Source organism: Amblyomma americanum, chromosome 10 (assembly GCF_052857255.1).
Source record: "Amblyomma americanum isolate KBUSLIRL-KWMA chromosome 10, ASM5285725v1, whole genome shotgun sequence".
NCBI classification, from domain to species: domain Eukaryota; kingdom Metazoa; phylum Arthropoda; class Arachnida; order Ixodida; family Ixodidae; genus Amblyomma; species Amblyomma americanum.
The window spans coordinates 33,781,425-33,809,161 of NC_135506.1; the positions used below are offsets into that span (position 1 = coordinate 33,781,425).

Consider the following 27,737-nt stretch of genomic DNA (forward strand, 5'->3'; position numbering starts at 1 on the left):
TCGCGGGAAGAAGCGGCGGAAGGGCGGAAGTAAGTTTCTATAATAGGCCAAAGTACTCTGAGTACTCCGATGGGGCACCTCTTCCGTCGTTTCTTTCATCGACACTTTTGCTGTACAGTTCCGAGCTGTGTTGGCGTGGGTGCCGTCTTCAAATGAGCGACTTGCACTACGAGGTAGCTGCGACTGTAGTGGCCGCGTCGTTTTGGTTTGTTCAGGTGTAGTATGGCGATTCCTAACGATGTCCTCTTGGCGGCATGGGCGCCGTTCGGCGTCGCCTGTCTGGTAAGTGATCGCTGTCTCGCTTTTAGTTGGCGCGGCGAATATATATGCAGCGATTTTTAACGCGACAACGTTAAGGAGCTCGTGTCGCAGAAAAGCCGGTGTCGTCGGCGGCGTTGGCTGTGACCGAAAAATGGCGCATCTCGGTGGACACCTGAACCGCGCCGTAAGGGAAGGAATTTTCCTTCCCTTACGGCGTGGTATGGGTGTCCAGCGAGAATTGTGGGACAGGCGTCCTTTCTCTTAATTGTCCAACGGGCCACGCGTCGCGCCGAACGGGCGATGGCGTTCCGTGTACTCCTTGGAAACGCTGTCGTGTCTCACTCTTGAAGACGAAGCTTAAGCTTCTTCCAATTTTTTTTCGCGCTTTGTTCATCACGTAATCGAAATAGCTGAACATATTTTGCCACCATCATGAAATGCGATGCATTTCAGTTTAGCTCCGGTAAAGTTAGCGTGTACACGATAGCTTCATAAACATGGTTACACGTGGTAAAGCTCTTTATTCAGCAGAAGGTGTTTCGTTGGTTATAGCTACGAAGACACTGCGGTGATCTGTGAGCTGCTGCGCATGCGCGACGCGCGCTGCGAGGCTGCGGAGTCGGCGACGGCGCAGCTCTGACGTTACGCGCGGCGCACCTATTTGTTCGGCGCAGCGAGGCTGCGGAGTCGGCGGCGGCACAACTATGACGTCACGCGCGGCGCACCTGTTGCTCGGCGCATGCGCATTAACGGCTCCGGCTCTGCCCAGTGGCCTTGGCCTTACATAGCGTAAGGAAGCTATCGCTTCAAAACTCGGGTGTCTTCATCATCGGCCGATTTTGCAAGTGAAGTGCGCGAGTCGACACTGCTTTTTCTCGAATCTCGGAGGTCACGCTACACTTCCATTGAGTGGCAATCCGCCCTTTTCAGCAAGGATGTCACGAATTTGAATCGACTGGCGGGAAAATTTTTTATCCAATTTTCTAGACAATAATTGCGTCGAGCCAGACAAACATCAAACATACCCAGAAAAGAGTCAGTCAGTTATTACAACAATAATTGCCTATAGTCGGATACAACTTAAGATCTGCAGTGAACCTCCGTCCACATTCAAAACCACCGCACAAAAATGTAGTCCGTTGTTAAAACTTTTTTGTTGCCTAAACAAGAAGCTAACCACAAGAAAAAAATTAAAAGCTCGAGAATTTTGATACCATGCTTGTTTAATATAGTGAAGCATTAAAAATTGGACTTTGTTTACTATTGTGATTGGCCATCTGAGTAATTGATTGATTGATTGATTGATTCAATTTTATTTCTCAACATTCATACAAGGCATGCTTGTGAATACAGTATGCCATGGACTGTTAGCCTGTGTTATTAACTTTTTTTTTAGGTTGTATCCTACTATAGAGTAATCCTCAGTGTCCCTTTAAAACGGACTTCAGAAAGCTTCCATTTCCAGCTGGAAGAGGAATGGCTTTGACTTCACGTAGGAATGCGCCAAGGCCGCTCTGCGCATGTGCGCCTCTTCTCCTGCAGCTCCACTGGTTGAAAATGAAACTGCGTGTTCCTACTGCACATGCACAGTTCATGTTAGTAACAGGTGCATGCGACAGATGCTGGCAGCTGTCAATTCACAGGCGCAGCTGGCACCTTGTGGAACCAGGTCGTGCCTACATCTCCCACGTGCATTTAATTTCAACCATTGGCAGCGGAATTTTTGCCCCCCTCCCCCCCTTCCCCCTCCCAGAGGGCACCACATTTTGTGAAAAAGGTGGATTTTTTTTTTGGGGGGGGGGGGGTGAGCTTCGCCTTGCCTTGTGACCTGGCAGCCTGTGGGCTGAATTTAAACGGCACTGCTGAGAAGTCCGCGAGGCATGAGCACGAGGCTTTTAGGGCTGCGGTTTAAGTCTGGTTGCGATTTCATAACAGTTCGCACCAATTATTTCCCATGACACAAATGTGCATCCTCAAGTGTTTCACTCACTCAGAATCAGTTGTCTTTTTGTGTGGCATTATTACAGTAGGAACATCCACATTGCTTGGGTCTAGAAATGGATGCTTACTATATCTTTCTCTCTAACTTGCTATTTTAGTTATGAAAGGTAGTTAATTGCAACGAACTGTGCTTTTCAATGCAACTTAATTCCTTGCAGTGTGAGCTCAACAACTAGACACACGCAGTGTTTATATGCGTGGAAGATAGTTTTGTTGTGTCCACAATCAAATCATGGGTAGGCAGAACGATGTATGCCATCTGAGATACGCATTCACTCAGTGACTTTGCTTCGCTTTTACTGTGAGAATGGAAATGATGGGAGTGAAAAATAAAAGAAAGAAGGTGGCGGCGTGAAATGAATGTAGTATTCTCATTCTGCACTTCTAGAAAACTGGCATGCAGCTGGCGTGCCCCGTATGATATATCTTTCTACCCTTGGTCACAAGTTAGTTACATATAGGTAAGTACTTATGCACCAAGAAACATATATAAATCAAAATTACAAATAATCTCCTGGTGAAGTGTTGGAAGCTTTTTGGCCGCTGGGAGCAGGAAGTTGATTTAAACAAAGGCTGCTGATGTTGCCTTACACAGGTCTTGAAGAGGTGACTACACCGGAGCACAGTGAGTACTCTCTGGCTTCTAATGGTACTTTAGGCTGCAGAACTGCTGTATCTTTAAAAAAAAAGCGGTGTAGTCTGTGACACCTGGACTACCCCACTGCAGGAATGCGTGTGTATGCTGACCCGTGTTCGTAGGTCATAGGAACGCAGTGTGCGAGTGAAGTTTTCAGAGGCTGGTGGAAATGGCCCTTCCATCTCGAGTGCTGGGTGAAATCTGAGGCAATTGTGACCAGCAGGTGTGTAGATAATGAGCGCATGCTTGCAGAGAGTACCATGTGCTGACAGCCTGCTGTACAGGTGCAGAGTACGCGCTGAATGAGAGTCACCGAATGCTCATATTTAGGGAGAGCTGGCCATGTAACGGTGCTGTGAAGGAAGGGATGGAGTTGGCAGTGAAAGAAATGAGGATGCTAGCATTGGCACATGCATAATAGATACACTTATTTTAGCATAGCACGTATTGTGCACCATCAGTGTGCGTACACTGATTGGTCTTGATGCAGCAGGCGTGCGCTCAGTTCGCCTGCACATGGCGCATTATCTGGTGCCTTAACAGTGATTCTCATGGTATGGATGCATGGACGGACACCGGACAGTACGTCAAAAATTTGCAAAGAGAGGTGAAAGTGTCTCCATTAAATGCATTCCTACATCAAGACACCCCAAGAGACGTGCATTATGATGCACATACAGTGGTGAGTAAAAAGATTAGCACAAGCGACCGATGACTGGAAAAACAAACAAGAGGGAATTGTAGACGGTCAATGCGACTGATACTTCAGATTATGCATTAGTGCTTCCCTTTGATAGGAGAAGCCGCTATCGATGATTGGCTCAGACTGTGTGACATGCCTTACCCGCACTCCACTCTCCCCCACCCGTCGTCTCCCACTCTCTCTCTTCGTCCTCCCTCTCCCTTATCTTCTGTACAAGTGGAGAGAGGATTTCCCTCTCTTTTATGCTACCTCTTGCCTCCCACTTTCTCTTCAGCTTCTGTCCCCCGCTTTCCCTCCTCCCTCCTCTGAAAATGGAGGGGATTTTCCTCCCTTCATCATCATCATCATTAGCCTGACTATGCCCACTGCTAGGCAGAGACCTCTCCCATCTCTCCACAATTAACCCTGTCTTTTGCCAGCTGGGGCCACTGCATCTCCGCAAACTTTTTAATCTCATCCGCCCACCTAACTTTCTGCCGCCCCCTGCTACGCTTGCTTTCTCTTGGAATCCACTCCGTTACCCTTAAGGACCAGCGGTTACCTTGCCTTCGCATTACATGCCCTGCCCAAGTGCATTTCTTCCTCTTGATTTCGACTAGGATGTCATTAAGTCGCGTTTGTTCCCTCACCCACTCTGCCCGCTTCCGGTCTCTTAATGTTACACCTATCATTTTTCTTTCCATAGCTCGCTGCATTGTTCTTAACTTAATTTGAACTCTATTCATTAGCCTCCATGTTTCTGCCCTTCATTTTGCCGCCTGCCTACTGAGGCCTCAGGCGGACAGATTTTTCCGACATGGGGGTTCTGATGCTATTCCATTAAAAGAGAGTCCATTGCAGGCAGCGATGACTGCCTACAAAACCATCCTTTAGACTGAGGAGTGGGAACAGTGTGGCGCTTGTTATGGATGGCTGGCAGAAACCTGGAAGTTGGCTGCGCTGAGTAGTGAAAACTCCTTCACTATGGTGGTCCGGCCTGTTTTGTGAGCAGAAATGAGGTGCAACACTGGAGACTTCTAGCGTTAGGGAAATGTTGCGTGTCTTTCCGGCACACTCGTGCTGCATGTCGTGATAAAAAGATTAAGCTAACCTCTACCAAAGCACTGCTTGACAGGTGCAACGCACCTGCCACGCGTGCTAATTGACGGAAGATGAATCACAACTATGCCAAGCTGCCGCTCACCATGTGCATGCAGGGTTTAAGGCTTGCAATAGAAGTTTCCAGTGCAGCACCCAACCTCTGCCTGCATAATGAGCCACACCGACATTGTGAAGGAGAGTTTTTGCTTTGCAAGGCAACCGGCTTCCAGATTTCTACAACCTGTCAGTGCCATTCCAGTACACTGGTGATTGGTCACTCGTGCTAATCTTTTTTACTCACCACTGTACTCATCTTTAACGGGGATGCGTTAAAAAAAAAAATAGAGGACAGAAAGAGTGGTGTTTTTGAGCTTTCACTTATGCTTTGCTGTATTGCATAGCTTCCAGTGCACATGTGTCATGTGGACATTCATATATGCAGTTGTGTCTGCTGGTGTCACTGGCATACCTGTGGGCGCTGAGCTTGGTCTGCGATCGGGAGCCCCTCGCCGTGGCGTGCAGCACCATCACACTGGTGGCTAGCCTGGCCATAGCCATACTTCGGCCGGCTGACGTCTCCCTCATGTCAGCCATGAAAGGCGACGATGGGACCTTTCTGCCTTGGGCAGTAAACTTATCGGAGCGGCAGGTGGTGCAATCCCAAGTTCAGCTGGCCTACTACGGTTTGTGCCTCGACCTCTGGTAGCTAAGGGTGCAATACTTATGGGCAATGTTTGTGATAGAGTATTTTGAGTTTGAGGTGCCGCCCACCATTTCTCTTACAAAAAATATTTTACCACCAAAATAGTCTAAGCAGGCCTCAGGAAAGCCAATAAGTCAGGTTTCTGTGCAAAGCAATTGTGATTATTTTTACTACCACATAAACATATTTCGTGCAAAGTGTCGTAGTGTTAGAAAATTATGATATCAGAATGCCAGAATTTGTCAGATTAGTAATCAAGGAATCACACACATTACTTTTTTTAGAAGATACAGATGATGCTATAAGTGCAGAAGAAAAAAATTATTATTACTGGTGACAGTATCTGTTTATCAGACTATACCGAAAAGCATGTGCTGCCAAGCTTACTCTTTTGAGAAATACTATTTACTGTGTTCAGAAAAAGCACTCTAGTTGCAATATAGAGAGCGCTAACTTTTTCTGAAACAAAGAAATCACTGCGAGCTGCTGCACACTTGTAGAAAAAGTTCCATATTCGCACTATGCGAAATTGTATTTGTAACACCTGTGAGGGTTGATGAAACCTGCGTGAACTCTGTAGGGAAACTCGATAGCCACCCTATTCTAAGGTCAGAAGGATCTACAAGGAAGGCTTATGGACGCTTTACATTGCGAGAGTATGGGCACTGCCATGTTTGATCACGTGACCTTTCTGCCATCGCTGGCACTGGCACCCTGCTGCAAAGCATTGTTCAAGCTCTCGCTGTAAATGTCGAACTCGAAGAGGGCACGAAAACTTCAGGTGGTTGCACGTGTTATGTGTTGTTAGTGCAAAATGATCATTCCAACAACCTTATTTATTACTCTTCTTACCACTGACATTGGCCCAAATGTGTCGAATATCACGCAGCCTGCTGCAAGTTTTTATTTTAGAGCTGTAGGCACATTGTCCAATTTCAGGCATACATACGCTTGTGTCTAAAGCCTGCTTCATGGCAGGTGGCCCACCAGGTTGCAGGCCCTCACCTGAGTGAGGGCCTGGGTGAAGGGTACACATGGGTGAAGGCCTTCAAGGTAAATGCTTTCAGGGTAAAGGCCTTTTTAGCAAAGGCCTTTAGGTTAAAGGCCTTATGATAGCACTACTAGGCACATTTGGGGCCACCTGTGGTGGCATATGATAAAGGCCTTTAGGGTGAAGCCCTTCATGGTAAATGCCCACTATAACTAGTGCTACTCAATATATTCCACGCTTAGCCATGCTCAACTGCGAGATGGTTTTGCCCTTTCTAAATGTTTTGTGGGCAAAATCTGAATGAAGGTCTCTCTAATCAATGTGGTAGCCTAGTTCTTGCAAATCCTTGTTTGAGGTGTACAAGTATTGCAAGAGCACAGCGAAGTATCAGCCTAGTACCTGAGGAGGGAGGGTTTCATGTGTGCACCTTTCTTTTGATTGCCATTCATATTAAACTTCTTTTGGACAGTAAAGTCTGAAATATGGTAAATCACACCTGTGTGTAACCCCCCTCCCCCTCTCGAAACAGTACTGTAAAAAAAATCGCAAATAAGTCACACTGGTCTATAAGACATACCTGTTCATTCAGCAAGTGTTACAGAAATGTGCTGAGGATCTCTTTGTTAGAGAATGCGATGAAAACACACACTTGTGGCAGCTGTCATGCACAGAAGATCCTCTTAGTATGGCTAGTGCGCCTTCTTCCTGCAGTCCACCCTTTTTTTTGTTGGATTCATTGACCAGAGTGCTCTTGTGGCTTTGCGCAAGTCCTAAATCATTTTTTTGCTCGCGTTGAACTGCGTCCCTACTACTCGGTACTCATTCTACAGCACATGCATAATCAGCAACGCGCAACTTGAATTTTCTGTCTTAGCACCTTTGCCTCGCAGTCAGTGTCATGTTGAGCAAGAACAACGCACAATATGTGCGTAGCCAAACGAATGTGATGGTGATAGAACTGACACCAAAATCGAAGTGGCTCTTCCCGTAACATAACGTTTAAAAGTAAATCTATTTTTCCCTCTTGTACACATAGATTTCAAACATGGTTAATGGGAATGGCAAATGATGGTGTGTGGTGGCATGTCATTTTTCCTTGTATATAAAGTTGCACTATCGTATGAGGCACACCTACAAAATATTGTGAAAAAAAAAACGTATCTTGTACACTGTAAATTATGGTATGAGGCTGTGATCAAATTGATGAATTAAAATTCAATGCGGTGCTCATTTCCAAAGACCAGCACAAGTGAAAGACAAGTGGTAGACCGTTAAGGTACATGCTCCATGAGCTTCATTCTTATGTGCCAGTGATTAGCAATTGCTGCTCAGCCTGATTGCTGCTTTGTCTTTTTCATTGATCAATACCAACCTTACAGGATCGTAAGTGGTCAGCTTTCGGTAGTTAAAATGCGGTGAATCTTTTTCAAGTGATCAAGTAACCAAGTGCTGAATTGCTTGCAGTGCTGTATGGACTGCTGGCATTTCTTGTGATTGTGGTGCTGCCCTTCGCCTACATGTTTCTGGAATCGGAGGACAACGAGGAACTTTTCATGGTGAGCATGCAGTCCATTTATTTTTAGGTATGGTTGGGTTAGCGTTTTACAAGCACCAGACTTTGTCTGCTGGTGATGAGCACTGTTTTCTGTTTTTGCTGTTGTTGTTGTTGTTAGTGGGTTCGAAGGGTAACCTGCTGTTCAAAAATGTCGGACAGAATCTTAGTCTTCGGTCACGTGAACAACAGCTGCTGAATAACAGGATTGTAAACTTGTCAAGGTGGCCAAGGACAGCTTTTTCTGCAGACCCTCCATCTGTGACTGATAAAATTGGAATTAATTGGAATTTGATTTTATCTGTTCATTAGGTGTCTGAGGGAGGCAGAAAAAAAAAGCTGGTCTCTTGAGTTGTATTTAGACCCATGTTTATTTAAGATTTAACTCATTGCTGAACTCCTGCTGCTGCAATAAGTAATGCGTATATACTGCAGCCTCGGAGAGCAGCTGCTATTTTAGAGGCAGCAATGCGTAGCAGGTGTGCTCAGAGATTGTTCTGCCCAAAAACTGGACTTTGTGAAGCAAAATAACCCAGTGAGGACAAAAGTGAGGCCAGCAGTTGCAGCTACCCAAATTTTTACATGCTCATCTTTTTGTGGTGTCATCAGAGAAAGACAATATTTGTTGTATGACGGGATGATGAAGGCAGATGTAGTGATTGCAGTTAGGTTTTAAGTGGTGGCGCAGTATAAAAGGTGCGCATCGACAGTGGTGCAGTGAGGTAGCATTGCCTTGTGACTGTAGAAATGCATTTGCCTGAAGAATTTATGCCGGAGCTTTATCTTGCGTATTCTAGATGTGCTGTATCAGAAGGTATAATATGTGGTGGGAAAATGAAATATTTTAAAATTGACATACTGCTATATTTACATGAAAAGCAATGGTTGGGTCATGAGGTAAAACCCACTATGAACGGCTTTGAATTCATTTTGACCACTTGGTGTTGTAGTCAGCAAACTCTTTGTTTTGTGGTACATGGGCATTTTCACATGCTGCCACAGCCCAGCCATGTATAGAATCTGCAGGTTCGTGCTGACCAGTAACGAAGGTGACGAGAGGGGATATGTGTTTCATGTTTACAGTGCTGAATACAAAAAAAAAAAGGCATTTCATGTTTGAACCTAGGTAGAAAACAGGATGAAAGTGGCAATTTTCAACATTCTTTTTGATAACGTCTGAATTCAACAGTTGCAGAGGGTGGTGTCAGCGCTCAAGTACATCGGCCTCATCCTTGTTTCTGCTGGCATAGTGCTCACTGTTGGGTGAGTTAACCACCAGAATGCTCATGTCTAGCTGCTCCGGATGGTCCTGGCATGGCATTTTGAACAGATCTAGCTCAGGCATCATGAACATCTGAAGCAGGGGCTATTTACAATCTGCTCCAAAAGGTGAAGGAGGTGCAAGAGATTCGTGATAGTGCATACACAGGCATCTGTTTTTATCGAACACCAAGGACAACTCCATCCGCTTTTATTAACGTCCTGACGAAGATTGATTTTTTGGCACTTTGTGTCTCTACCACTTGATTCAAACTCATGACATCAGTAATAAAAAAGGACACCATGATCATTTTGATGTGATGGTGGTGTGGGCAGGCCTTAGAAGTCTGCATTCAAAAAATGTTCTCTTGACATGACCAGTCTGCTTGCAAAAATGGCCGGTGGCAGCAATGCCTGTATTTTATTCTTTGAACTTTTCTATCTTGTAAAACCTCTGTTTTCATTGAAAGTCATTTCTTTTGTCATTGGATTGTGGTAGTCTGTCGAGAGACGGGCTGACTTCAGTTTGCTTTCAGTGGCTGCCCGTAAGGTGTTGCTCCTTGGGAGAAGGTAAAAGTAGTGTGGATCACAGAGAGAAATAATAGGCAGGATGTTTTGGCAAGCACCAAGAAATAGAAGTAAGCTTGGACTGCTCATCTTATCGATATGAGAAATTACTGGTGTGAACAAAAAAGTGTCCAAGTTGGATTCTGAGAAACAAAAGGAAAAGCTAAAGGACTTTAGAGACCTTGTTTTTTTATCATTTTATTTATTTGGGGCTTAGTTGGCTAGTGCTAAGCTAACAATGAGGAAGTGCCCGCATGTCCTGTAGTAGTCTACGTGATGCCGCACAATTTCTTGGTAAAGCATTACGCATACAAGAAGTTTTAGTTTAGGGTGCCTTTAGGAATGTCTACTTTTTCCGCTCTATTATGTGACTGGTATGCTCTTTACTGCTGGCCAAAGAAAAACTTGCATTCTTAATGCAACTTCCCTATTGTTCAACTAGTAGTCAAACAGTTTTCTCAAGAAATTGAGTGTTTTATTTGAATGAGTTTTGTTGTAACCTGCCTTGCATTGAATATACAGTTTGTAAATGAGTATGACGGGATTTCAGCTTCACACCACATATTGGTAGTGATGTGTGCTTAGTTTATTTTGTTTAGTGGCATTGGGTTATTGATCACATAGTTAGAAGACAAGAGAAGCCTTATGGACAAAGGTGGGGACACTCAAGGTTAGGTTACATGCAAACTGTAAAGACTCCCGAAAGCAGAAGATTGGACAACCGTCACTTTAGCTCAATTGGTAGAGCACTGTACGTGAAATTTGAATTCAGAGATCGTAGATTCGTATCTCACTGGTGGCTTGCAGTTGTTTTTTTTTCTGCTTCCTAACCAATTATCTTCCAGTGATAATTTAGTTACACTATTAATTTAGCATGATCAACACTAGAATTAAAAAATAGAAACATTCCCTTGTGCTCCCTGGTTTCCATGACTGTTGGCTTAAATTTCTTCATGTTTATGTCATAACGAGCCCCTCATTTCCCTTCCCTTATCTGCTCAAGCACTACATTTATTCTAGACAACAGCAATAGCTGCTCTTTAGCTGCATCCTTTGTCTGTTTACTGCCAGAAAAAAAGCAATAAAAATAACACTGCTTCTGTTTGCTACATGTGTCAGCTTGGAATTTGAAAAGCTTATGATGCTAGCATTGCCAGCTCATGTACATGCAGGGTTGCTGCCTTCATTCATGTTGATTGCATACCTTGAATACTAGTAGCATTCACTATAATTGTAACACAATTTTTACTTGATAGCATTAAGGAGTCCATATTGCAGAAAGCCGGCCTCAGCGTCATCATCGGCGGCATTGGTTGTGAGTGAAAAATACATGATAAAATCTCCAGAGAAGCAACCTAGGTGACTGGTGGGCCACCTGTGTCACTTGACCTGGTGGCATCATCACAATCTGCCCACTGGATTGTGAGCAAACTGCCCACCGTTGCAGGTGGCAGTTAAATTAATATGATTGGGCATGAGAAGTTGCTCACGAAAAGCAACCTGGGTTGCCTTATGCCACTGCTTAATACCATTAAGGTGGAGCTTTAGTTCTCCTCCACATTTTTTCTCAACAAGCCTGGTCCAGTTCTTTTTGGCCTTCATCATTGGTGATAACTTTGGCAAGGCACTTGCCAATGTTGGAGGGGACACTTAAGCTCTGCCTTAAAGGTATGATGCAATAACATTAGTGAGCTAATTCCTATATATGCGGAACTGATCATTCCCTACTTAACATTCATAGATCGCTGCAAGTCCTCATGCCACACGCAGCACAGGTGCTGCCTCCGGTGGCCCGTATGCGACCCAAGATGCTCTTCCTAAGCAACCTTTCACTACCAATTATTAACTACCACCCAACACGGTGGGCAGTTTGCTCACAATCCGGTGGGCAGGTTGTGATGACGCTGCAAGATCACGCGACCTAAGTGGCCCACCTGCCCCCTAGGTTGCTTCTTGGGATGTTTCGCGCATTTTTCGCTCACGGTCAATGACCCCGACGATGACGCCAGCTTTCCTGTGACACAAGCTCCTTAATGCTGCAACATTTATAGAATCAGTGAAAGAAGCAAATTGTTCAGAATGCTGGGCCCCATCATTCTTGAAATGCAGGGACCTGATTCCCATGCGACCGCCTCCACTGAGCAACAGCACAGGGTGGTATAAAGTTCGCTTCCTGGTCGATGAGCTAGCCGCCAGCCGTAAGTCTGTGGCCTATTTTTAACAGCGGTAGCTGTTTCACTTTGGTTTAACCCTATAGTCGTGCATTCTACCGTGGAATCAACTGCACCAGCTACAAGAAATTAATTACTGATTGAATTAATTTAACTTAATGGAATTTAAGGTAATCAAAATTTTATTAAACTACCACCTGCCAACCCAAACATGGCAGGTGGCAAAGTGGAAAGAGAAATTTCCTCTCCACTTTTAGGGGAGAAGAGGGAATAGATAGAGAGGGCGGGAGACGACAGGTGGTCCACTGGCTTGGGAGGCTATGGCAAGAGCAGTGGAATGCATATCTGGAAGGTGGCTACCCAGAGGGTGGCCCAAGTGCTATCTTTCACCCTTATGACAAGGGTGAAAGATTGCACAACCTGAGGATGGTTCTGGGGCAGAATGTAGGGCAATATTTCTAAACCAGAGCTATAGCAGCTTTTGCTTAATCGTGCGCTAAGCTGGTAAGCCTAGCTGTACAAACTTTTTCTGCTTAAATTCAACTTTGGGTCAGTTACTGAGAATACATCAAATACTGAGTGAAAGGAGCTGCACTGTCCTTGTGTCATGTATTTGGCCCTCGACTCTTCTGCGCTAACTTGTGCCATGCGGCATTAGAATAGATTTCTGGTGGAATTATTTCTACACAGAAATCCACAGCACCCCATGAAGAGGTGCATACGCATCGCACTAGAATTTTATTCATTAGAAGTTTGTTGAAGTGTTTGGAGCGTTGGAATTGAAAAACAGGCTTATGGATTATCCAGAAGTGAGGAGAAACAGAAAAGCAAACAAAAAGCCTTATTGCATTAGCTTATAGCATTTATTCTTATGAGACCAAAATTTTACCCTGTAGTTACCTGTGCGGGAACCACTTGCTTTCCAATTTCCAGTCATGTTTTTGGGTCACAGTCATTTCTCTCAACACAGGTCTGGCAGACATTTGACTGCTTGTTAACTGCTGTTGCGGCAGGAGTTTGGCTGAGATCAGCATTGTTGCCGCCACCCTTTGGTGTCAGTCTCTTAGCTATATTAATTTCGATGTTCATAAAGAATGTTAGTGCACCTTTGATATTTTCAAATATCTGACACCGTGACTGGTGTGTGCTTTGCTGTCAAAAAATGTGAAGCTTGCATTCTCAGTGCAGTTTCTTTACTGTTAAGTTGGTGGGCAAGTAACATGCTTCTTTCCAAATTAAGTGCTTTCTTTTTGTGATGTTTTCTGCGTCAAACTTCACATTTTATATAATTTGGAAATGAGGATGAGAGGCTATGAGTTCGTTCAAATAGCCTCGAATAACCTCCTCAAATAACCGCTAAAGTTGGTCGCTACTTATTGGTGAAGCTCAGTTGTGTGCTTATTGCCTCCTGTATTGAATGTGGACAGCACTTCAAAGGGTTTGATGGAGACGCAGCTTGGGAGTGCTGTATCTTCGAACTCTTCGACTGCTTAGCTTCATTGTTTAGGGAGTTTTGTGCTGATCACACCACAACTGTAAGCAATTGTTTCTGTTTTGCTCATCCTGTATTATTTCTGCTGTAGAGATGTTTAGTTTGGATGCGGCTATGTTCATAGGTATGTAAATTTTGTATCTCTTATTCCCACAAGAAGCAACAAAGGAAAGGCAAATTCTAGCATCAAGAGTGAGTCACTGTGGAAGCAACCAGACACGACCATTTCAGTGGACAAGCATTTCAGTGGACCAGGTCGGGTTGCAAGTAATCTACAGCAGCGCAAGTGTGTGTGTCGAAGAGCGTGAAAGTTCGTATGCGCTAGTGGGATATGTGAGGAATGTGCAAATGTAACTGCTCTCTTTTTAAGTCTCATTGGACCCTTGTTTTGTTGTCACGTATTAGCTCTTTTCATACAAACATGGTATGACAACAACATCCAGAAGTGGGATCAGCAACTTACGATAACCTTAGCTCAGCGTGGTAAAGACCAGTGAGAGCAACTGTAGCCCAAGAGCAATAGGCGACTACAGAGAAGCCTTGATAGAACAAAATCAAACTTGCAGCGGAAAACTTCGTTAAATCACTGCTGGGGACATGCTTCTCAGTTTGTTTGTGGCGGTTGACAAAAGCAGTTGCCCTATTCGTTTTGACTGCACTTCCGTCGGTGGCCGTTCGCTGTGAGGTGGCTACGCTCGTGATGGGACCGGTTCGCCAAAATCAAAAGTTCGCTTGCCCATATTTGGCTACCACAATATAAAAACTGCAAGCAAATTGCCGCAGCCACAGGCTGGAGGCTGCGAAATGACCCTGTCACGACTGCAAGTTTCCCACGGTAAATCATCACAGTCAAAAGAGCAGTCAAACAATCAGGCCACCCAATACCTTCAACTGCCACTAACTCGGTGAGCAGCATGTACCGGACACACTGGCCAACACTTCGCAGCGCTGGTGTCAGTCTAAACCACGCGCTCAGAAATTCATGTTAAGTTTGCGGGTGGTGGTACTGAAGGAAGCAGCAGCAAAGATCATTCTCATGGAAAAGTGAGGGGAAGTCTGTCGACCAGATTGGGCTGCAAGTTAGTCAGCATCCAAGTATTAAGGAGTGTGAGAATGCACAAGTGCAATGCGCCAAGAGCGTGCGAATGTAATTCTTATCCTTTTAAGTTCTTTGTTTTGCTATTATGATTTAGTTATTATCAATTAACGCAGCTGTGCCCTATTTGTCGACTCTACAGGTGATGAAGACTCTTTGTGCTTTCTGCTTTCGCTGTTCACGCTGTTTGGCATGGGTCTTCTCATCGTTTACACGGTTAGTAGTAATTGTGTTATACACTATCTATAGAAGTGTCTCACTTGTTTATTATAGAAGCTTTTTGTAGCTCGGTTATTCCACAGCAGTGCAACTTGCTTTTTATTCAGCTAACTGTCATGCGTTGATACTTCAAGTATACATCCATATCTCCTCTTACTTCGTTGTACAGTTGTGCATCGCTAATGAATGTGAGCAGAAATACTATCTTTCCAAGTATGGTGGAACCAGTAAATACAAACTGAAGGTCCATTTTAAAGCATTTTGAAGCATAGGGTACAACACTCGAGGGGCTCACTGCCCGGCAAGCAATGTGACATCTCGCCATAGCAGCTGGATTCTACATACAATGTTCATGCGGAGGTAGAGCCACACAGACCTACAGCTGAGGTGGGCATGAGCACTCTACTCGGAGACTGTGGACTGCTGTAGAATTTCATTTTTTTATCATATGATGTGCACTGCTCGAGCGCTCCACACAAGGTTGATGCAAACTGTACATTTTGTGCTCCAGTAGAGGAAAGGTCTTTAGGGCATCAAACTTGTCACACTAGCTTCTCTAGAAAGATGGCAAGATCCATTTATCACATGCAGCAATTAAAAAAGCCTCACTCATTGACTTATTGGCCATGTTTAGCATATGGACTTGCCTTTTTTGTCCATACAGATGCTACAATTGTAGTCACGTAGGCGTTGGGCAAAACTGTACAGTGTTGTAGCTTTCTATCTGTGGTCTGTTCTTAATTGTCAGAACAGGAATATGACAATGCAGCCGTGCATCTTCTTGGTTCACCACAGGGTTATGGTCTGTCGGCCCTGCCACTGCGGCTTATGCTGGGCAAACGATGCGCAGTCCTGAAGGCATCTGGTTCCTTGAACTCCTTGTCGCTGCTTGAGACTGGTTCAAGCCGGCAGCACACTCCCTCATCAGAGCAGCAGCTGCAAGACACAGTACAAGAGGCTGTTCCAAGGTGGCATCACACAGCCGTTGTGGAAGGTCAGCTGCACCACACGGAAGAGGCTAGTTCAAGCTGGAAGCATGCTGCCCACCTGGAGGTGTGGTTGCAAGACTCTGAAGACGATGCTGGTCCAAGGTGTCAGTGCACTGCTGCTTCGGGGGTGTGGCTGCAAAACATGGCACAACAGGCTAGACCAAGCTGGCGGCATGTTGTCCCTCGAGAGGAGTGGCTGCGAGGCATGGAAGCAGAGGCTTTTCTAAACTGGTCACACACTGCCTCTGTGGAAGAGCAGCTGCCAGATGAGATGTGGGAGCTCCACGTAGAGGATCTGCGTAGAGAAGGCTGCCTATACAGGCTCTGTTTCCTTCCCCGGCCTCTACAGGTAAATGCTTCAGTAATATTTCAGTGGCCATCTACCGAGGGTTGTACTGAATGCATGCCTTGGTACCAGTAGGCATCGGCAGTGCCTTACAATATTTGAGCCATCCTGAGTAACTGGTCCTGATGCTGCTGACAGACCTTCAAATTTTGGTGGTCTAATTGTGTGGGTTTGTAACATGAGACTCATGGGAGGTTCAACTACTGGTGTGAACAGCTTGGTGTGTGCATGAAATGCATCGAGTTGTCATTCTGCACAATATGAGCACCAATTCTTGCTAAACAAAGCAAATCTTTTTGTGGATTCCATAGCATGTCCATTAGTGGGGCTGTCATAGTCATTTGCAAAATGGATTCCAAGTAGTCACAGCCATCTGGCAATGTGTACAGTTCACTCTGCTCTCCATTAGACAGTTAAATCACTTAGGACCATAGGTGTGGGTGTCCTCATAAGAGCATAGCAGACATGTATAATTAATATTAACTAAGTGTTTCTTTGCAGGCCATCTGATAGTGCTAGGTCACCTTCTACTGAAAACATTCCATACTTGTAGCTGCTTTTTCTGGCAGGGCACATCCACATGCTAGTAGTGTGCTAGTTCTTCGTGCACCACTATAGCATGAAACCACGTGGCACAGTAGGGCCTGGCTTGAGAATGTGTCTGGAGTGCATTAGCAGACTGTGTGCAATTCTGTTTCCTTTGCCATTCATGGCTGGTAGCCATCCAGGTAGGCATTGTCCTGTTGGTTTTTTTGTTGCGCAGAAGTGTAGTCTTGAAAAGTGTTTGACCTCTCTTCAACCTTTCTGACAGGTGGTGCTTGGCATAGTCTCTGCTCTGCTTGGTCTGCTGCTCTGGTTGTCCCTGCTGCTGTCCAAGTGAGTAAAGAACTAGATTGGGCAGTGATCTCTTAGGGTCTGCACTGAGCCGTTGTACTGCAGCTCCATTATAAAAGTGAGTTCAGGGAGTGTGATGTAGGCTGTTTCCGTGTGAATAGTTTTTGTCTATAGAAAAAGGTAGTGAATGTTGTACTGGACAACGTTTCAAGACACTTGCATGCTGAACATGTCATCCATTTTGTAGTGAAAGGAAAGTGTTTTGTGTAGGAAGAGAGCCATGACGGGTGATGAGGATTGGTAAGAGTTCAATGCAAGCTAGCAGCCGGTGGCCCTGTCTTCACTGAGCAGTCAGGCACCATGCTGCTTACAAGCCTGGTGAGAGAGAACGGAGGAGGAGGAGGAAAGGCAGGGAGGTTAACCAGAAGAATAGCCAGTTTGCTACCCTACACGGGGGGAAAGGGGTGAGGGGAGAAAAAGATGAAGGAGAAAAGACAGTTGCAGGAAATTAAAGTCACTATGCAAAGTCACAGCGTTCAGTAAAGTCACAGCCTATCGTGCAGGCCAGAAGTCCTCAAAAAGCGGAGCAGTGCCTTGGAGGCCTTCACCGCCGACGACCACCACAGCCAGTGGCCGAGAATCTCCGTTTCCGTCAGTGGGTGCAGGCCTAGATGCTCCAGTGCACAGCAGAGAGACTGTCTTTTGGCGCTGTAGGCAGGGCATTCACAAAGAATGTGGGCCATAGTCTCATCACACCCGCAGATGGCACATGCAGGGCTGTCAGCCATACCTATTAAGAAGGAGTAGTGCTATTAAGAGTCCTATTAAGAAGGAGGAAAGGAGGAGAGGCAGCCTAGCATGCATGCAGATCGGGAGTTTGCTCCAGGCCCAATTTTTCCCCGAAGTCTTCAGAGATGGTTAGAAGGGTGGTAATTGAGGTTCTTGCTGCTGCTGCTGCAGTTTGGACAAAGCGATGCACTCCCTGGGCCACCGCATGGGCTACCTGCTTCCCCACCCGACATTGCCCAACCCGCTGGACATGGCTCTGGTGTGGCTGCGGCGCTTGAGTTACTCCTCACTAGACTTTGCGCTCATGCTGGCCCTGCTGCTTCTCTTGGTGGCATGCACCATATATGGCCTGCAGCACATTGGCATCTGCTGCCTCTTTGTCAGGGTGAGTATCTCATTATTCTAAGAGAAGCATGGGATGAAAATATTGGAATTCAACAACACTTAATTGTGGGATCAAGTAGTTTGTGCTTCAGTGTACGTGCCACTCTCATTTTCAATTCTCATAACTGTGCATTAGTCGCCAAGCTGCATTTGTCGTCATTGTGTCGGGCCCAGTCCTCGGCAGGGGCCTGAAAATCCACAGCAAAGAAATGTTGCTCAAGAAATTGATTGCCTGTTGCACTTGCCAGAATTTTTTTTTTTGTATGATGTCTCGCAGCATTCCTGCAGCTTTCTCAGTCCTTGGTCATTGATTTTGCATGTGGCGCCATCTCGCCAGTTTTTCTTCTATTTTGGGGTCAGAGTAATTATATTGGCTTCTGGAACTGTGGAACATATGGCAGTGGCTACAAAATGGCAGCCACTGGTGTGCGAGGTCATCAGAAGAATGCAGCTCTCCTGAACGAAAACAATTTAGTGTGCATACAGTAGGACTTACAAGTGTGCACCGAATAACCGTCTTGCTAGTGAATGCATTGAAATACAGTTGCCAACTGAATTTTTAAACTCGGCAAGACCCAAAAAATTATCCGAATAACGGAACAGTCTGAAAAAACAGCCTTATACCTCTCCCGGCGCAGTTCAGTGATGCACAACTGTCCCTGCAGGTGGCTGTGTCAAACATAGCCACCGGCGGGGCTTGTGAGACCCGGGTCACTCTTCCCGAGCAACCGCTCATGACCAATAAATAATTGAACCGCCACCTGCCACAGCGGGCAGTTTGCTCATGATCCAGAGGACAGGTGTGATGATGTCACAAGTTCAGATGGGCCACCTGCTTTTCTACTTGTAACACCACTGCCAATATTGCTGGTGCCACCGGATTTACTGTAAAATGGGAGCCTTAACATTATCACATTAAAACAGCCACATGCCACTAGCGGGATCCGAACCCACGACCTCCGGTATGTCACGTATGGTGCTGTACCAACTAGGCTATGGCAATGGCTGTCCAGTCTTCTGCTTTCGGGGGTATTTAAGTTGTGTGTAACCTAACCTTGAGAGTGTTCATCAGCACCACCCTCGTCCATAGTGGCTGACATTGAACATCCTGTATTATCCCGAGTGTTACGTGGAACATGACCGACCGATGAGAGCAATCAGCTGTGCGAGAAACGTCTTATGCTACCTATAGCTTCCAGCCTGCCAGAACCGAGGCCCTCGTATTTGCGCTTTGTGTTTTTGCGTTTGCTTTTATGTTGTGTTGCGGCTTGCTTTGCACATGTGTACTGTGTTGCGTCAGTCCCACCACCACCCCCGGCTTGTTGACGTTTTCGTGGCCTTGCCTCTCACTTACATGCCACGTCACAAGTACGAGCTTCCACACACTGCTGTTCCACTTTATATGTAGCATTGCTGTAGGCACAAATTACCTACCATGTGAACACTCTGATACTGCCTGTCACGTCAGTCCACAGGTTTTAGGAGCACCGCTCTGTAGCTGCTGCTGCTGCTGCTGCTGCTGCAGTGTTTTCTATGTATGTAACTGTGTTGCTGTGTGCTCCGGTTCCCCTGTCTGCACTGCTGCATCGCTGTGTGCTCTGATGCCTGTCCCTGAATTTTCTTTGCACTTTTGTTCGAGCTCCTGCTGCATCTTTTTCTTTCTGCACTGTCTTTCTTCTCATTTGTCTTTCTTCAGCCCACATGCTCTGCCCCAACACTTGTTCCTCTGCCCTGTGTCCTGTGTACAATGGCTGGTGCTCGATGCAGATGTGGAAAAACCTTTCTAAAGTGCTGTAAAATATACAATGTGCTACTTAGAATTGAACACAAATGTGTACAGTAGCTGGTATTAATTGTGGCGTCATTTCACTACATGATAAGCCACAGCACAACAGAAGTGCACGAGGATGCATTTGGGCAGCAGCCTTTTTGATTTTTTTCAAAGGGCTCCAGCTTCTGCAGTGGTGCAGACTACTAGCTTGTTGTGGTCACACGCTGCATGCAGATGTACCGCCTGGACCTGGGCCTAGCACGGCCTCGGGCACTGCTGCTGCTGTGCTTTACTCTGGTATTTGTGGTGCTGGCCCTTGACGTGTTGGTCTACTCGGTCTGCCCCCAGTACGCCACCTATGGATCACAGCATTTCCAGGTACGTTCACAGATACTCGGTAGTTTGTTTGGCCGAGGCTGTTCATTCCTCTCTTTATATTCTTTTCACTTCTCTTTCTTTCTTTCTTTCTCTCTTTCTTGTTACTCTTCTGTCTGCGTGTGGCAGTGATAGTGGCCGCACTGATGTCAGTTGGCAGTCCCATGCTTCGAAAGAATTGGCTGGTAGGTGAGTTGCATTGTTTTTTAATATAGAACACAAACACGGCTGACAGAATGGGTAGACAGAGATTGGGACTTAGCCCTACTGACAACTGAAATGTAGATTAAGAAAAATAGGGTGAAAAGTTATTAGAACTTGGCAACAAAATTGTAAGCTGTTATTTATATCCACCGAAACGTGTGCAATGAAACATGCCGCTGTTAGTTGAGCTCTGTCCACCGTGTGTGCCTTTCGTTCTCTTTACTTCAGAAAAGACCTGTACTGTTTCCTCTTTATTTTCCTATTGCCTTACTCCTACTACTGAGGTCGTGTTACGCCAAATTCCTGGGTATTTGATTGTGATCCTATGTTGGCAAGTCTTACTTCGCCTTGTTTCACATGGTCCTCGAATGCGGGAGGAGGTACGGGATTCAATCCCCAGTGCCGCTGGGTATGCACTAGTGATGCAGCGGGTACAAGCGTCCCGCGGGCTTGATGCTGGGCTTCTATGGGGTGAAATGCTTGGAAATGGGTCTTTATCGCACCTTGCATAAAAGAAAATACCTTGTGCCGTGGTGCTCTTTGACCGAAGCTGCTCTTGCATCATAAAGATCATCATCTTGAGTCACATTGTGATGACAGAACTGATAACCGTGAGAAGCATTCAATAATTCTTGCCTCCTAAGCTGCAAATTTTTTATTTAGCAATGGGATTGAAATAGGTATGTTGCATTGAAATGTAAGTTAGGAATGACCTTATTTCCACAAGTGGATCCCTTTTTGACACCGTGTCCACCTGTGGCAGTGTGCTTCTGCTACAGGCACATTGTCCTCTGCGTGTCGTTGTACAAGAATGAGGGCAGGTGTTTTGCTCCACTCATCTCGCAGCCTAGACATCATGTCATCAGACTTGTCGCTCTTTCTAAAGCTGTAGGAAAATCTGAAGCGTGCATGCTTCATGTCCAACAAAGTAGCCACAATGTAATGTGTTGATAGTGTCACCAACAGCCACTCTCCACCATAACAGCATGCAGGAACTGATTCATTAGTGGCAGAGCATGTGGTGGCTGGTGGGGCCTACACCGAAAAGGAATGTGCCACTGGAGAGCTTTCGCTTGAATGGAGCACCTTTCAGTTCCATTTCATAATAAAAGGTGACTGCCCAGGATACAAAATGAATTCCCTCACAGCTGCGTTTACAGCCTAAGGGCAGCGAGGTCAAGATATGCCAGTATGAAGTCAACGATAGCAGTTATCATAACTGTACATTTCTTGCTGCAAACTGCTTTTGAACCAGACTGGGTGATCGACTTCAGCTTGCCTGTGTAAAATTTATAAATGCAGCCTTTGACAAAAAAATATTTGCATGTACTAGTTTAGTCAACAACAGCGCTACAAAAGCAAGCGTGTCCATCTTGCTTTACATGAGGAGTTAAAGAGCATCAAGTGGCCGCCGCGGTGGCTCAGTGGTTATGGCACTCGGCTACTGACCCGAAAGACGCGGGTTCGATCCCGGCCGCGCCGGTCGAATCTTGATGGAGGCGAAATTCTAGAGGCCCGTGTACTGTGCGATGTCAGTGCATGTTAAAGAACCTCAGGTGGTCGAAATTTCCGGAGACCTTCACTACGGCGTCCCTCATAGCCTGAGTCGCTTTGGGACGTTGAACCCCTATAAACCAAACCAAAGAGCATGAAGTCAACACAAAGCTGAATAAAGCTCAGCAAATGGGCAAGTTCGTGCATCTGATTCGTAATTGCAAATTAAGGCTTGTGTTGCTAAGCAAATGTTCTTCCTTGTGACTCTCTTATTGTAGTTGACGTTGTCGTCTAGGTGTCGTTGGATCTCACATTTGTGTTTGTTGCTTCATGCAACTGCCACAGATTGTCAGTGCAATTGACTAAGTGTGACCCATTGGTGACATTTGCAGAGTATCAGTGGCACACAGCCTTGTGATGGATACGCACCACCTGGTGAGTTTATCATCGTGTGCTTTTGGACAGAAAACTTTAGTAATAGTACCAATTTTGTTTCTTGCAAGTGAAGCTCTTGCTTGTCATTAACTGGACAAACACTGCACAACCAGGCAGGGTAGGAGAAGCAGAAAAGACAAATCACTGGCTCCCCTGGCTTCTATTTTCCATTTCAAGGGGTGTGTGAAAAATTTATCTGTCATATGCCAAATTAAAACTCTACCTATTTGATTCAGTGAGCCATCAGGTAATGGAAATTGAAAGCTATTTAAAACTTTGAATATTTACTGAGCAGTTCTTGGATAGTTTTGAATACTGTACCATCGGAGTATTGCTCAACAGGTGTGCCAGAAATGATCCTCACTCCAGCAAAACCATTCTCCAGGAGACACAACAACAGCAAGTGCCCGTAGTTGCGAATTATTTGATGTGCAGGATGGAAGAAACAAACGGCTTTCAGCTTCTCGCATGTCTAAGCAAGATATGTAAGCTCTGCCAAACAGCAAAGGCAGCACTTGCAAAATACGCTTCCACTCCAGCTGTATTGAGACCTTTTCATTCCAAATTATGCGGTTTCAAGATAAGTTGTTACTTCTTCTCATGACATGTTGGTCAGTGCTGGTGATGCCACTAATGTTTTGCAAACCTTTCCATGCCTAGCACTTCAGAGCTGTGTCAGTCAACACCATGGCATAGCAATGAGAATTGTGGATCGTACTTAATGGAACCTGTGAAGAACATTCAACACGTGCATATAGCTTGGTCCACAAATCAAGCCTCACATAATATTCTGAGTCTAACAGATGTCTGCCTGATTAGCCGGACCAGCTACCTTTCTATCTCAAACAACTGCCGTGTTCTGTAACCTGCATTCTACTACATATTTATCTATTTGCTTTAAATGTGGTCTCCTCACTGCTTGTGAATATGGAAGTTCTTGAGCTCATGTGCCTTGTAAGCAAGTAACAAAAGTGAACTCCTTAATGGCGTGTAAATGTAGACTATGCCTTCCATCTGGCTTTGTGGAAGGTTTTTGCAGTGACAGCAGTTAGAGGACAACTCCGAAGGATTTTTTAACACACTGAGTTGACCATCAAATTATATATCTTGGTCTTAGTTAGCTACAGTGAAATTTTTTGCTATATAGTAAAAAGGAAATCAGTTATAAAAGACCAATAACCAGAACCTGAAACAAAAACTGGGTTTTAACAAAGTATTGGTGTCACAAAACTTCTCGTGGGTGCGTTGATTGGCTAAAATGACGACCGTGCATTTCATTTGTCTGAAATGACCAAAAAAAAAAAAGCCTGAGCTTGAGATTTTCTTCAATAAACGCAAAGCAAATATCAACGGGCGTACAGCTGATGACATCACACACGCAAGATTGGCCATAGAAATCGCCCCAACTGAGGCCGCATAACAGGAAAATTTAAAATTAATTTGCGCTGCAACAAAATGCCTCCCAGCTTTGAAATTTGGAAGGAAGGGTCAGAAGACTTTACAGAACCCACCGTGAAAGTTCCAGTAAGTTGCATGGAGGTCAAAAAGTCTCAGCGTGTATGGACTTATAAGGGCACATCTCCCATTTTGGAGTGGTGTTAGCGGTGGTGCAACACGAAGGAGTATGAGTGAGAGAGTATAGATCAATGCAGAAAGGAGGTGAAATGCACTGTGCTGATTGTTGAGAATGGTCTGAACATCCTGTTTGAACTACTCACATAAGCATCCCAATGGCCCTGTCTGGTCCCATCGACATAAACTGTATAAAAAGGCTGCCGTTAATTTGAGCTGCACATAATTCGTTGAAACTTTGTCTCCTTTGAGTTCAGATTATCAAGAGTCCACTGCATCGGAACTATCAACTATAGTATGAGTCATGTGGGTAGCTGGCATAATGCGCAGCACACCCTTCTCCTCTTACAGTGTAACTGGCGATTCAGGCGATAGGTGATATGTTTCTTCTGCGCAAATTCATTGTGGGCTTGTGTTCATGCAGAGGAGTGCATTATGAGCCGAAGCAGCGCCCTGCTGGTTCGTTACTTCTTCAAGGCTTGGATCTTTGGTGCTGCCTACTACTGGGCCACTTGGCTCTTCCTGGGGGTGAGTACTCTCCTCCAATTTACAAACAGCAGCTATTTACATGATTGTAAGTCAACTCGAATGTAAGTCAACCCCCTCATATCAAATTTCAGAGGAAAAGAAAAAAACTTGGAGGTCGTTTAAGCTTGGTGGTTAATAATTAAAATAGAACGGGATAGCATTATCCTGCGGCTGCCGCATGTAGGTGTGACCGTGGGCACATTCCAAAACGAAAATGTATTAGTCACTGGACTACTCAGCCACACCTGCACCATCGTTTTCACTAGCGCTGCTGCCGTTATTGCTGTTGCGGTCCCACAGCACGTCATTCTGACGTCGTCGTGCTGCGAAATCTCGCACTTCGCAAACAACCACATCACGACAATGCGTGGAACAACTGAAAATTTTGCCTTGCTGCAACTGCCACACCTGTATCACCTGTTGCGACCTGCAACTACCTGGTCATCATGATGGAGTGTAGATGGCTAGGCCTGTACTACCTTCAGTTTGTACCTCTTTTTAAGATGACAATAGCTGCCACCCTCTCGTTAATGCTGTATAATTCCTCTTTATTGCCAGCTATATCCTTCTTGATCAGGAGTCCCACATCTATAGTCGGATACAACATAAATCTGCGGTGAAGCTGCGCCCACCTTCACGACCACCACACAGAATTCCTCCACGACAAAAAAATAGTCCTTTATTAAAGTTTTTCTCATCACCCAGGCAGGAAGCATACCACAAGGTGAAATTATAAGCTCTAAAATTTTTATGCCTCTGGCTTGTTTCATTCATAGACAAGCATTAACAAGCTGATTTCGTTTGCTGTCATGATTGGTAAGTGGAGTAAACCAGGACCTGGTGGGCCAAGGCCCATTGGGGACAAGTGCTGTTTTTTTTTTTTTCAAGTTGTATCCTTCTATAGTTCTTGAGTGTTTGCTAAACCACCATAGTATGTGCCCGCCCTTTAGCTCTGTATATGATTCATTTTTCCTACCCTCACCATGCCCTATGACATCTCATTTAATACCCGCTAGCTCCTCAGACAGCATTGCTAGGTAGGCTAGCTTCACTGGATAAGGTCCTAGTGTTAAGCGATGCTAGGTTAAGTTGTCAATGTTAGCTTGTCTGGAGCCAAAGATTCTTAGCACCCATCACTGCATCACAGGTCTGACCATCACCATGGTCAGTTGCTCTGTGGCCACTGGAGAATAAGAGCCAGGGGTTGATTGATGCATTCGTATAGGAGATGGTGTTCAAGTACTATGCCAGGGTGGCCAAATCCTGTTCTGGTGTGAGAGGATGTAGCTGGCACCGGTCAGTGGTGTCAGGCTGCACCCCAAGCCTGGTGACTCAGTTTCATTGGCACGTTAATTTTTTTTTTTTTTCTGGTGAAAAATAGTGCAGAGGTGGGATTCGGACCACGGTCCTTTTGCACATGAGGCGAATGCTCCACCTCTATGCCATCACTGCTCTCTGCGAGTCTCTGCTATCAAAAGCTCTCGACAATTGAGCTCTAAGCTGCGGAGTACATTGTCCAATTTGTTTGACAGTATGACTGTCAGTGTAAGTGAATCAATGGTTTTAATGAGTCACTGTAAGATCTCCCCAACACCTTGCCATTTTGTGGAGCACAAAGCTGACTGGAATGAGAAGACCTTTGCCATTGCCTGAAAGCAGGAGTGGCTACGAAATATCCAGGACAGAAGCACTAAACACTGAAAAAAACGTTATCAAGCAAAATTTTCCCTGTGAAACTAGGTAAAAGTGAGAGAGTAGCGTTGTGTGTCGTGCTCATGGCAGCAATACAGGCTGTGTACATGACTTGCGAGCTCAAACAGTGAATGCACAGACTGCCCATTTGCTGAATGCAGAGGTTCACTTTCCATTATGGCTTGACTCCATCGGGGTGCCTCTACCATACTGGCTGGACTGAGTAATCAAGTTGGCACATGTCTTTTAAACAAGTGATGGGGTTACTAGGTGCCTATCGCTGGAATCAGGGACATCCACTTCACATGTATGGCTGTGCCTTTCTGTAAAGGAATACATGCACTCTGGAGAGCCCAGCCTGCATATTTTTAGGGTATCTATTCGTAATCTGTTGTGGAACGGGAGTGTGCAGGGCATTAGGTCTTGTGTGTGTGCTGTAACGCTCAGTCTTGCCTCCTGTCTTCATACGCAGAGCACAGTGGTGTCCTTCATCATTGTGATGGCCCGCTGTCGGCAGTCATCGGCTGAGACCAACTCCTACGAACGGGAGAGCGACGAAAGCGGGAGTGACGAAAGTGAAGATGATGAAAGCAAGCCGTTCACCCGTGCTTCTTCTGTGTCCATGATTCGTTACTACACAGCTGAACCACAGGTAGCTCCAAATCTATCTGTGTGATGTTATCAACTCCGTTTAAAATGTCCATCAGTTGCTTCCTCCATGTTATAATAGGCCATAGCAGGCATGCCCAGTTGCTCATGGCTAATTATTACTAGGGGGTGTGTGAATATTCGAAATTTGGAATACGAATCGAAGGTGTTTGTTATTTAGTTCATATTTGACAAGTTCCGAATATACGGCTGCGACCGAACACTGCCGACTTTCGTAAATCCGATCTCGGCACCACAATATCTGGGCAAATTATCCAAAGATCGAGCTGCACGCGTCAGGAAAACGGTGCAAAGGTGGCCTTGTCATTTCCTTATTCATCATTTTGTGTGGAATGACCATATTCATGCGTTGCTAGGTTTGAACCTCTTGCAAAATTCCCCAACTGGGCCTCTTTTCACTGCTTCATTGTAGCAGGTGGTTAACAATCCGTACCACCTTCTTTCACATCTATTCTCCTTTGCACTTCACTGCCATGTGCTTTGCCCCAGCTCTGCAAAGGGGCTTCTGATAGCTCTGTAAGCATAGTGGCGTAGTTCTCTTTAGCTACAGTGAAGAGCTCGAAGAAAGGAGTAACACGGACAATTGAGCTAGTTGGTACGTCTTTGAAAGCGCTGCGACAGGGGACACAAAGAGAAAGACAAGAAGGACAAGCGCTACTATCAACTGAAGTTTATTGGAAAACACACAAGGTTAAATAGCTCACACAAGGCAGCCAGCAGCGCATGCGCCTACCCCCAAAATGACAAAACGAATCACTGTGTTGAACCAAGATACCGAATTTCACAATCATGGATTACAACAGATGGTGTGCTGATGCACATGTCGGAGTTTTTGTGAATATGATAAGCCTCAGATAATTCCCTTGTTAGCTGATTGGAATGCCTATACAGGATGTTTGTTCTATTGAACAGTGGTACACAT

At 45.4% G+C, this 27,737-nt stretch overlaps 1 protein-coding gene across 1 annotated transcript; it reads left to right on the forward strand.

Moving 5' to 3' along the window:
- The first annotated feature begins 20 nt into the window (after nt 1-20).
- Nucleotides 21-27,737, forward strand: LOC144106512 (putative lysosomal cobalamin transporter). The gene is made up of 13 exons (XM_077639354.1): nt 21-282; nt 5,125-5,365; nt 7,841-7,932; nt 9,118-9,191; nt 11,865-11,953; nt 14,657-14,730; nt 15,529-16,071; nt 16,880-16,944; nt 17,863-18,076; nt 20,081-20,224; nt 22,312-22,354; nt 24,351-24,454; nt 26,619-27,737. The coding sequence occupies exons 1-13, from the start codon at nt 223-225 to the stop codon at nt 26,820-26,822; spliced, it is 1,947 nt and encodes a 648-aa protein (XP_077495480.1). The 5' UTR covers nt 21-222; the 3' UTR covers nt 26,823-27,737.